Source organism: Aedes albopictus, chromosome 1 (assembly GCF_035046485.1).
Source record: "Aedes albopictus strain Foshan chromosome 1, AalbF5, whole genome shotgun sequence".
NCBI classification, from domain to species: domain Eukaryota; kingdom Metazoa; phylum Arthropoda; class Insecta; order Diptera; family Culicidae; genus Aedes; species Aedes albopictus.
Window position 1 is genome coordinate 114,287,432 of NC_085136.1, and position 12,255 is coordinate 114,299,686.

The 12,255-nt window shown below is 39.6% G+C and overlaps 1 protein-coding gene across 2 annotated transcripts in view; it reads right to left on the reverse strand.

Moving 5' to 3' along the window:
* LOC115256094 (corticotropin-releasing factor-binding protein) overlaps positions 1 to 12,255 on the reverse strand; it is a 159,918-nt gene that overhangs the window by 75,409 nt on the left and 72,254 nt on the right. For both annotated transcript variants that reach the window (XM_029854353.2, XM_029854352.2), the window contains exon 3: positions 2,218 to 2,284. In XM_029854353.2, the coding sequence (XP_029710213.1) occupies positions 2,218 to 2,284 (67 nt within the window). The remainder of the gene's footprint in view (positions 1 to 2,217; positions 2,285 to 12,255) is intronic.

Below are 12,255 nucleotides of genomic sequence, written 5' to 3' on the forward strand. Positions count from 1 at the left end.
ATGAATTGGCTTTGGATTGGCTTTGGATTGGCTTTGGATTGGCTTTGGATTGGCTTTGGATTGGCTTTGGATTGGCTTTGGATTGGCTTTGGATTGGCTCTGAATTGGCTCTGAATTGGCTTTGGATTGGCTCTGAATTGCCTTTGTATTGGCTTTGGAATGGCAATGAATTGGCTTTGGATTGGCTTTGGATTGGCTTTGGATTGGCTTTGGATTGGCTTTGGATTGACTTTGGATTGGCTTTGGATTTGCTTTGGAATGGCTTTGGATTGGCTTTTGTTTGGCTTTGCATTGGCTTTGCATTGGCTTTGCATTGGCTTTGGATTGTCTTTGAATTGGCTTTGTATTGGGTTTGGATTGGTTTTGGATTTGCTATGGATTAGCTTTGGATTGGCTTTAGATCGACTTTGAGTTGGTTCTGGATTTGCTTCAGAATGGCTTTAATTGGCTTCGGAATGGCTATGAATTGACTTTGGATTGGTCTTGGATTGGTCTTGGATTGGTTTTGGATTGGCTGTGTATTGGCTTTGTATTGACTTTGGATTGGCTTTTGATTGGCTTTGGATTGGGTTTGGATTGGCTGTGTATTGGCTTTGTTTTGGCTATGGATTGTCTTTAGATTGGTATAGGATTGGCTTTGGATTAGCTTTTGATCGACTTTGGATTGGTTCTGGATTGGTCTTGGAATGACTTTGGAATGGTTATGAATTGACTTTGGATTGGTCTTGGATTGATTTTGGAATGGCTATGTATTGGCTTTGGGTTGACTTTTGATTGGCTTTGGATTGGCTTTGTATTGGCTTTGGATTGGCTTTTGATTGGATTTGGATCAGCTTTGGATAGGCTTTGGATTGGCTTTAAATTGGCTTTGAATTGGCTTTGTATTAGCTTTGGATTCGCTATAGATTGTCTTTGGACTGGTATAGGATTGGCTTTGGATAAGCTTTTGATCGACTTCGGATTGTTTCTGGATTGGTCTTGGATTGGCTTTGGAATGGCTTTGGAATGGCTTTGAATTGGCTTTGTATTGGATTTGAATTGTCTTTGGATTTACCATGACTTGGCTTTGGATTGGCTTTAGATCGACTTTGGATTGATTTTGGATTGATCTTGGATTGGCTTTGGAATGGCTATGAATTGACTTTGGATTGATCTTGGATTGTTTTTGGAATGGCTTTGTATTGGCTTTTGATTGGCTTTGGATTGGCTTTGGATTCTCTTTTGATTAGCTTTTGATTGGCTTTTGATTGGCTTTTGATTGGTATAGGATTAGTTTTGGATTGGCTTTGAATTGGCTTTGTATTGCCTTTGGATTGGCTATTGATTGTTTTCGGATTGGCATAGGATTGGCTTTGGATTAGCTTTTGATCGACTTTGGATTGGTTCTGGATTGGTCTTGGAATGGCTATGAATTGACTTTGGATTGGTCTTGGAATGGCTTTTATTTGCTTTGGGGTGGCTATTGAATTGGCTTTGGATTGGCTTTGAATTGGCTATTGAATTGGTCTTGAATTGGTTTTGGATTTGCTTTAGATTGGCTTTGGATTGTTCTTGGATTGGCTTTGGTTTGGGCTTTGAATTGGCTTTGGATTGTCTTGGAATTATTTTGGATTGGTTTTGGATTAGCTTTAGATCGACTTTGGATTGGTTCTGGATTGATATTTGGAATGGCTATGAATTGACTTTGGATTGGGTTTGGAATAACCATGGATTGGCTTTAGATTGACTTTGGATTGGTTCTGGATTGTTCTTGGATTGGCTTTGAAATAGCAAGGATTGGATTTGGATTGATCTTGGATTGATTTTGGAATGGCTTTGGATTGGCTTAAGATCGACTTCGGATTAATTCTGGATTGGTCTAGGATTGGTTTTGGAATGTCTAAAGAGTGGCTTTGGATTGGTCCTTTGTTGGTTTTAGAATGCATTTGGATTAGCTTTGGATTTGATCTAGATTGGCATTGGATTGGCTTTGGATCGACTGTGGATTGGTTCTGTATTGGTCTTGGGTTGCCTTCGGAATGGCTATGGATTGGCTTGGTATTGGCTTTGGATTGGCTTTGAACTGGCTTTAGATTGGCTTTGGGATGGCTTTCTGCTAAATCACTGAGCTTGTTCTTGATTGTGAATCTCCGCAGTGCAATGTGGTGCAACGGTCTTCAATCACGTCGCACACAACAAACACAATTTCCTCCCGCACAATTATTCATCATAACTTACCTGTCACTTGGTGGAACTTCTCCGGCGGTTTGCTGAACTCGAACGGATTCCTCACCGCTTGCCATGCCTAGAACAAAACAGGAACAAGAGAAAGAGAACGGTATGAAACATTGATTAGCTTCCACAAACAAGGCAAAACAGAACAGATGTGACACTCGGTTACATCTCGGGTGAAATGGAATGTGAAAGTTGACACTCAATAAATCTGTTCCGAGAGCCAACCAGCTGGTTGGTTAATGAATGGGATAGATTGCACTACCCATATAGCCGAGGCGGTAAACGCACGGGTATTCAGCATGACCATGCTGAGGGTGACGGGTTCGATTCCCGGTCGGTCCAGGATCTTTTCGTAAGGGAAATTTTCTTGACTTCCTTGGGCATAGTGTATCTTCGTGCCTGCCACACGATATATGCATGCAAAATGGTCATTGGCAGAGGAAGCTCTCAGTTAATAACTGTGGAAGTGCTTATAGAACACTAAGCTGAGAAGCAGGCTTTGTCCACATGAGGACGTTACGCCAAGAAGAGAGAGAGAGATTGCACTACCGTACGGACCATCCATCGGGTGATCCGTAACCCATAACATGTGGGAGTGTGTTCTCGACCGCAAGAGAGCTCCGTGTGAAGCACGTGGTTATAATCAAACAAAAGGGATTTCATCTGTGCAATTATGCATGACTGAGAAAACATTAGAAGCTCACAAGCGCCACCACAACAAGATTAATTAAGTTGTCAGCAAACAAATCATTAGTGGCGGGAAACTGTTCTTGATTAATGGTGTGACTTGTTGCTCTGATGCTTGAAGATGGTGCTTTGCAGCATGATGAAGTGAGCTTAGCATATTATTATTTTATCATCAAATACCGTTCAAGTCCTAGTTGCTACTTCGTAATTTTCAAGAACAGTATAAATTATACAAAGAATAAATGGATCCCTGAACAAAAATCCCTATAGGAATTTCCAAAGGAATCTTTGGATGAATTATCGACAGAATCCCTGTGCACGCAAATCTGAATGGATCTCAGTATGACCCAATGAATAAATACCTGGAAAAACCGTTGGCAGAATGACATTTCAGGACAAATCACAGGTAGAATGAAATTTCTAGAAGAATCGTAAGAAAAAAATCTTGAAAAGTTCCTGAAATAATTCCTTAGAGCATCCTTGGGAGAATACTTGATGGAATTTCTGCGAAACGTCTCACAATTTAAATTCCATTTAGTTCCCACATTTAGAAGGTCTCGCAGGCATCCCGGGAAAGTCATCTGGTGGAATCCAGTCTCAAATAAATGCCGCGGGAAATCCTTCGAGGAATATTAGAAGGAATCACGGGAGGCATCTTTCAAAGGGTTCCGCGAAAAATCACATACGGGGAGCTCTGTAGATATTCCAGGAGAAATTTTGGAAGAATTACCGAAAGCAACCTTAGAAGGAATTCCAGAAAGAAATCCATTGAAAAATCCCTGAAAGAATCCAGGAGAAATCCCGATAACAATCCCAAATAAAAATCTCAAGCATATTTCCTGAGAGAATCTTGGAAAACAATCCTTGAAAGAATTTCGGAAGGAATCCCAGAAGAAATTTTGGAAGGGATCCCGAGAGGAATCAATGCAAGAAGAATCCCTGAGTCACTGAAGGACTCCCAGCAAAAATCTCAGAAGGAATTCCTAGAAAATTTGGGAGTAATCCCTGAAATAATCTCAAAAGATACTTCAATTCAATGTGGAGGAATCCCTGAAAAATCGGCAACGGAGAATTCGGAAAGATTCTTGGAGAAATCCCTAAAGGAATCATCAATGAAATCTCAATGGGAACTAATGAAGAAATCCCGGGAGGAAACCATGGAAAAAATCGATAGAAATCCCAGAAAGAGTCCCGAAAGGAATCCCTGAAGGTATCCCAGAAGGAGTCTCAAATAAAAATCCCAGAAGAATCTTTGAAAGAACTCTGAAAGGAATACTTGCAAGGATATCTCAATCACTCTCAAGAATGCCCCTAGGAAAAACCTCGAGCAAATCTGTTAAAGAAAATCCGGTAAGAATCAATAAAGGTATCACAGGAGACATTTCTAAAGGAAAAATCTGGTAGGAATCCCCAAATGAGCTTCGGGAGAAATATCCTAAAGAATATCCGCAGGAATTTCAAATGGCTTCGGCTTGCAGTCACAGAAATAAGCGTTGGTTCATTTATTTCATCGCCGACGTTGCGAACCTCGGATTTGGATCTTCTTCAGGGCTCTAAGCTCGAAGATCTAAGCGTCGGCGATGAAACAAAAGAACCAAAGCTTATTTCTGTGACTGCAAGCCGAAGCCATTAGAAGTCCCACCAAAATCAGTCATCCACGAAACATATCCGAAGGAATGTCGTGAGAAATCAATAAAATCAAGAAATCTCTCAATGAATTCTTGAAAATATCCTTAAAGTAATTCCAGGAGAACTGGTTGAAAAAACTCCTGAATAAATTTCGGGAGAAATCTCTAAAAGAAACTTGGCAAAATCAATAAAATAATCCTATGAGGGAGACCAACACAAATCCCTTATAGAAACTTGGGAGTAAACCCAGGAAGTATCCTTGATGTAATCTCCGGAATAATGCATATACGAAAGTCAGAAAGAATCCCAGCAGAAACTCCCAAAGTTAACCCTGCAGAATTCATTAAACTAGTCCCGGAAGGAGTCCTTGTTAGAATGCCGGGAATATCCCTGAAAGATTTCTGGAAAAAAAATCTGAAAGAATCTCGGAGCAAACCCTAAAAGAATTATGGTAGAATTGCTGGAGGAATTTCTAACGGAATTCCAGAAAAAAAATCAGGAGGAATCTGCGATAAAGCTCTGCAGGAAGCCACCCAACAAACATTTTTGCTGTTCAAGAGTGGAACAAACCACTCTTAAGCTAACTTAAGCTTAAGCAACTGTTATTCAGCTAGTTCTGTTTCTTGGGCATGTATAAATCCCAATAGGAATACCTTAATAAAACACGGGAACGGGAAGAATCATTTAGGGAATCTCGGAGAAAATCGCTAAGGAATCGCAGGAAAAATGCCGGAACAAATCTCTGGAGGAATCTCGGGAGAAATCAATGAAGAAATCCTGAAGATGTCTCTGGAGAATTCACGCTGATGTAATCTCTTGAGGGAATCCTGGGAGACGTTTTTTTATGGAATTCTCGGAAGAAATCCCGTGAAAAAAGAATGAACGCAGAGTGGAATTTCTGCAGGAATCTTTAGAAAACTTTTGGGAGATATCTCGCCAACAAACCTAAGCAGAATACAGAGAGGAACTCCAGGAGAGAGACCTTAGGACAAATCCCAGAATTATATCTTTTTTTTTTTTGGACTGAGATATTATGTAATCCTATTACAGCGCTATGTAATGAGAAAACGTCCAACAAGAGATAATTTGAAAAGAAGATTCACATCCGAATGAACAAAACCACTGAAGATACTTACTACAAATTTCAAGAAGGCTGAAAGTATCAGCTTTCCAAAACGTTAAAGTCAAGCTTCAGGTATCAGGTATCACTAGGTCGGCTTTAGAGGCACGTTCTCGTCCATTTGGGAAATTTGTGCCATCGTCATGAGCACGAGTCTATTCATCATTTACCTGACGGAGAAGGGTTGGAAAAAGGATAGGACAGGGGAAAGGACAGGTAAGGGAACAGGATCGTCATACACGCAAAAGCGTACCACATAGCGTCCTGAAAAGGACACTGTTATAACGCATAAGCGTAACATAATGGGTTTAAACAGCGCCCTGAGAAGGGCACTATGATAACGCATAAAGCGTAAAGAGAGCCTTATAGCTCTTTACCACAGCGGGTCAAGAACAACAGAACGTCCTGATGATTCAGGTTTCTGATGTCAGTTTCACTTTTTATTTATTTATTTATTTGATTGATACTTCAACTGATCTTATATGATCTCATTGAATAACTTATGCTAGGGTACAATACAATAACACCAACATTAATCACGAATAACAATCAGGATTTAAAAATCAGCAACGCACACGCGATACAAACAATCTAACACATATCATCAAAATCGTTCGTTTTCAAAATCAGTATTACATTTGCAACTTAATTCAAAAACAGTACATATATCAATAATAAAAAGCTTCCATCGTACATCTCGTTACGTATTCATCGGTTTCCATGTGTTATCAAGCCTATTGACAAATTCGCGAAATTTCACATTTCTAGGCCATGTTTTAGCATTCAGAGCTGTTCGTTTCCACCGTTTATCAATTACGATTTTAAAAGAAATATAGTCCATGTCGTAACAATTTTTCCAATTCGGAACTAATTAAGATATCCTCATACACTCGGGTTCTGGGATGCAAAGAGAATAAGATACTAGACGCACGATATCGGTTTCTGTAGCACTACAATCAATATTGGACAACACAAACGAAAAAGATTCATCATGACTTTGTTTTATCGTGCGTTTATCATCATGCTTTTGTTTTATCGTACGAGTAAAGGCATTGCTCGATGAACTCGGTGTTGACACTGGTGTTGAATGCCGGTGCGTTGGAACGGTTGGATCAGATGGAGAGATCTGATCGACTATTTTGGAGATCGCATCGTTAATCTTCGCTACTTGGCATCTCAACTCGTCTAGCTCAGCTGCAACTGATGATGTCGAACTCAAATGCGCTCTCGGTGAATCAGGAACAGTGTCTCTGGCTTTGCGAAATTCTAACATGCATTCGTCGCAAATCCAAATGATGTTATTGGATAGCGCGCAAAGGTCAGATTCATTAACACCAACACATGATGCATGGAACCTCCTGGCACACCTGCCTTCACAAATGGTGTACAGACCTTTCATCGTATCGATGTGAGCGGTACATCGCTTGCATGTATTATCCATTGCAGAAACGTTGAAAACACTATGGCTCCAGCAGATACAAATTCGGTTCAAGACGAACGAGTTGGAAATGCACTATTTTCAGCTTCTTGAGAACATAAACGATGAATTAACAAGTCTCAACAGTAGATCGAACTAATCACTAGCGTTTACTAGCAACAACAAGAATTTCAACAAACTTTTCAACAAAAATATCAGTAAGAAATACGGACGAATGGAAAAAGCGTTGAAGCGAGTAACGTTCGCACGCACACACTCTTAATAAGTGTATTCCGAGAACTCGGAAACGCAGTTGTGCAAAAACTAGACAGTTACATAGCAAATGATACGAAGTTCCATAATCGGATTCACAGCTATCACAGGCAAATGAATCAGCTTGTCTAATATTCGCCATTTGATATCTGAGTCAGCAGTGGCCAGTTAACCCTAAAACCCCCCCGTGGCTAAGCCAGTGACCCCAGCACCTGCTCGACCTTCGAGAAGGGATCCATCAGTGTAACATACGATGCCGTCTGAAATACTTCTCTCCAGATAACCAGATGTCCAGTCACTCTTCCCGGGAAGGGAATTTCGTGGAAAATGTCCTATATGGAAAATTAGAAGCAATTGTAGGATCACTTGGAGCTAGGACAACTTTGTTCCAATTCACCAAAAGTGGAAACAATGAGGTGTGCGTTGAACTGCGGTTCACAGGAGTTTCCTCTAGTAAACCGAGTACCCTTAGGTGGTAAGTGCAAGAAAGTGCTTCTTGTTTGAGATGAATGTGTAGTGGGGTAACGTCAAAAAGAACTTCGGGTGCTGCCGTAGGAGTTGAAGAGAACGCTCCAGACATCGCCATTAATTACATCCTTTGGAGAAGGCCTAACTTTGATTGGACCGTTCTCACTTCGCCCTTTTGCCACCACATAAGACATCTTATATGCCAATATTGGATGAACAACAGTTGTGTAAATCCATTTGATATACTTAGGTTTTAGACCCCAAGTTGTAAAAAATGTTCGCCGGCATTGCCCGAAGGTCATACATGCTTTTTTGATTCTGAACTCAATGTGAGGTGTCCAGGAAAGCTTGGAATCAAGAATAACTCCAACGTACTTTACCTGTTCAGTCACATCGATTTCAGAATCAAAGAGACGCAAAGGTCGAACGCCATCCCGGTTTTGCCTTTCTGTATAAAGAACAATAGATGTTTTACTAGGGTTAACCGAAAGGTTATATTGGCGACACCAACCCTCAACTACCTGATGGGCGTTTTGCATCAGGTCGAAAAGGGTGGTGATACACATACCAACTAACAATGCTAGGTAGTCGTCGGCAAAACCATAAGTAGGAAAACCGCTATTATTGAGTTGCCTCAATAGCGTATCTGCTACGAGATTTCACAAAAGCGCTGACAAGACTCCCCCTTGGGGGCATCCACACCACAAATACTCAATTTCCTAATCCCTGCTAGACGCAATGTCGAGAAGAGATATCGGTTTTTGAGCACTTGATGAATCCAATTGGAAATCATTGCAGATATGCCATGACTCCGTGCGGCTTCCAATATGGCATCGAAAGGCACATTGTCAAAGGCACCCTCGATTTCTAAGAAAACACCCAGACAAGACTGCTTTTGAGCGAATGCTTTCTCGATATCGTAAACAACCTTGTGTAAAAGAGTCACAGTGGACTTACCAGATTGGTAGGCATGTTGGTTCACATGAAGAGGCACGTTGGCCAGATGAACATCACGGATGTGATGATCCACAATGCGTTCTAAGCATTTCAAAAGAAAAGAGGTCAAACTGATAGGTCTGAAACTCTTTGCTTCTTCATGCGACGCACGACCCACTTTCGGAATAAACTTTACAGTAATATCCCGCCAGGATTTGGGAATATACCCTGTAGCAAAACTGCAAACAAGTATTTTTTTCAAAACATGTTTGAAATAATCAAATCCCTTCTGAAGCCAAATAGGATAATCCCATCTGCCCCAGGAGATTTGAAAGGAGCAAAGCTATTAAGTGCCCAATTAATCGATTCTAAAGTTATGATACTCCGAGCCGAAGCTAAAGAATCAATACCACAAAAAAAGACATCAAGTTCATCCGAAGATGTAATATCCACACATCCGGGGAAGTGTGTACTGAATAAACATTTCAGAACTTCCTCACCAGAGGAAGTGAAATCGCCATTTGGCAAACGAAGTTCATTCACTTGCAAGGATTTCGCAAGGATTTTGTTCAACCGACTGGCTTCACTCGGATTGGAAACATTTGTACAAAGGTTTTTCCAGCCGGATCGTTCAGCAGACCGGAGAGCTTTCGAAGAGCTTCTCTTTCAGTTTTGTTTCCTGAGTTCCACCAAGGGGTTTCTCTTGTGATCTTCACAGACCGTAGAGGGCATGCTTCTTCAAAAGCTTCCATGATGAAGGCCGTTGTAGTATCAACGGCATCATCTAAAGCACTTGGAGTGTCAATGGATGGTGAGCATCCATGAATTCATTTAAATTTGGCTGCAACCAAATCAGTCAAAAGATCCCAGTTTGTTGACCAGGGGTTCCTGAAACGCAAAGTGTGTGGTAACATTCATATGTTCAAACAAGATGTAGCGATGGTCAGATAAAGATTCATCATCTGACACATGCCAATTGGTCAGCTCGTGACTAATTCTGCTAGAGCAAAGCGTTATGTCTAACACTTCCTCTCTACCAGATACCATAAAGATTGGGCGGTTGTCTATGTTGAGTAATCCAGGATCTGTACTACTTAAGTATTCCATCAAACTGGAGCCTCTCAAATTGATGTCTGAGCTGCCCCAGATTATATGGTGAGCATAAGCATCACTACCAACAATGAGCAAAAGGCCTTTTGAAGTGCAGTATGCAATGACTTGCTCGAAAGCATCTGTAGGGGATGGTTCATCATGCGGTAAATAAACCGAGCAATAAACGTATTTCCTGTTGAGGTTTCCAACAGATTGGGGTTCGTTCAAATATGACGTAACGCTAAGGGCGGAGGGAGGGGGTCGAGCGATGCGTTACGCTTCATACAAAATTTCAAAATTTCCCATACATAAGTTGTTACGTGGGGGGAGGGAGGGGGTCCAATTTTGTCAAATTTTGCGTTACGTTATATTTGAATGAACCCTTGGGAAGTGGAACCAATTCGGCAGGGCTCCTATTTTAGGCATTTTTCTGCTATAACTTAGTCAATTTTGAGCCAATTGACACAACTTTTGAAACGCGGTGAGATACGTAGAGTATCTAACCGAGTACAAAATTTCAAGTCAATTGACTGAGTTAAAGCGAAAAGTGCCCAAAACACCGGCCACTGCCCAAGTGGCTCGCTACCCTACATCGATCGTGATAGCTTATACATCTCTAGTAGTTAGTTCAGAGATGAGTGTAGCAACGATTGCGTTGTTGACAAGCACACATGCTCGAGGCATGACACGTGAGTGTGCCATTTCATTTTTACTGAAAGTAGCAAACACCGGAATCACAAGGGGCCGTTCATAAACCACGTATACTTTTTTGGTGGAGGGGGGGGTCTGGCCCAGAGCGTTAATGATTAATCATAAATTTAATCATGATTGATGATTAATGATTAAGATTAATCAAAATCATTAATCATAATCACAAAAAAATCTCATTTAATCATTAATCATTAATCTTAATCACACTGTTTTTGCAATCTAATCATTAATCAGTAATCATAATCATAAGAAAAAATATTAATCAATCATTAATCATACATCACCAAAAATGATTCATCAGATAAAATATATGATCCAATTTAAATTGGTTCAAATGCTGTTCTAGATAATATAATTTATGATTTTTTTTTCAAAAATCTCCCGGACAGAGTTATTTTTTACTTTTGAAACCTCAAAAACATGTTAAACAATAAATATATTTTAATCATTTCCAGTTTTTTGTGATTGATTAATCATGATTAATCATAATTTTTAATCAATGAGTCATTTTTAATCATTAATCATAATCAATAATCACAGATAAAACCAATTTTAATCATTAATCATAATCTTTAATCATCCTAAAAATCAAATTAATCATTAATCATAATCAATAATCACCAAAATTGAAATTTTAATCATCAATGATTAATCATGATTATTTTTTTTGTTAAGCATGAACGCTCTGGTCTGGCCAAAGTCTACGCTCCATACAAATTTCAAAATTTTTGTTTGGTCAAAAGTCTACAAGGGGGGAGGGGAGTCTGAGATGGCCAAATTTTGGTCTACGTGGTATGTAAGGTTCTTGGACTAACGCCACTTGGGCTGTACCATTTTGCATAAGTCTACAAAGATTGGTCGTTGCTGTTCTTTTGTGCTGAAGAATGATCTGAGCAATCCTAACCGTAGCCACTACCCAAACTTGGCAAGATTAAACTCTTAACTCTTGAATGTGATTTGATCCTCAATTTATTTTATTTATTTATTTCATTTCGTCAACCGACGTAGACTAGTACATTATACATATACATATTTTTTTCTTATTTCTTAATATTATAATTATGAAATACATTGAAAAATATATTTAAAAAATGAATTAAGTAGTGTTTTGTTTTTTAAGTGTTCCTATTTCTAATGGTACGAAAATATGTTTTCAAATCTTGCCTGGACATGGTAAAGTCAATCGTTTCGCAATGTTTATTATAAGCAACCATCATGCGATTGTTGCCGAGTAGGTATATAAAAATTTAGTTTTGATAAGATTTCAGGCGAGTCTATACGATGCGAAACGATATCGTTTACGAATGAAATCATTGCGATTTCACGCCGCTCTTGCAGAGTTTGTATGTCAATAAGCATGCAGCGTGCTTTGTAAGACGGAAGTGGAAATGATGTACAGCCTAATTTACGAAGAGCAAACATTAGAAATTGTTTTTGCACTGATTCTAATCTTTCTTCGTGCGTGGTTGAAAAAGGAGACCATACAGTGCTGCAGTATTCTAAAATAGATCTAACATAGGCAATATAAAGTGTTTTAGTTGTATATGGGTCATGAAAGTTATAGCAGAAGCGCTTAATGAATCCTAGCATATTATTAGCCATGTGAATGATTGTGTTGTAGTGGTCAACGAATGTAAGTTTAGAGTCTAAGATTACTCCTAAATTTCTAACCCTTTCACATTTTTCCACATTCTTATTTCCTAATGCG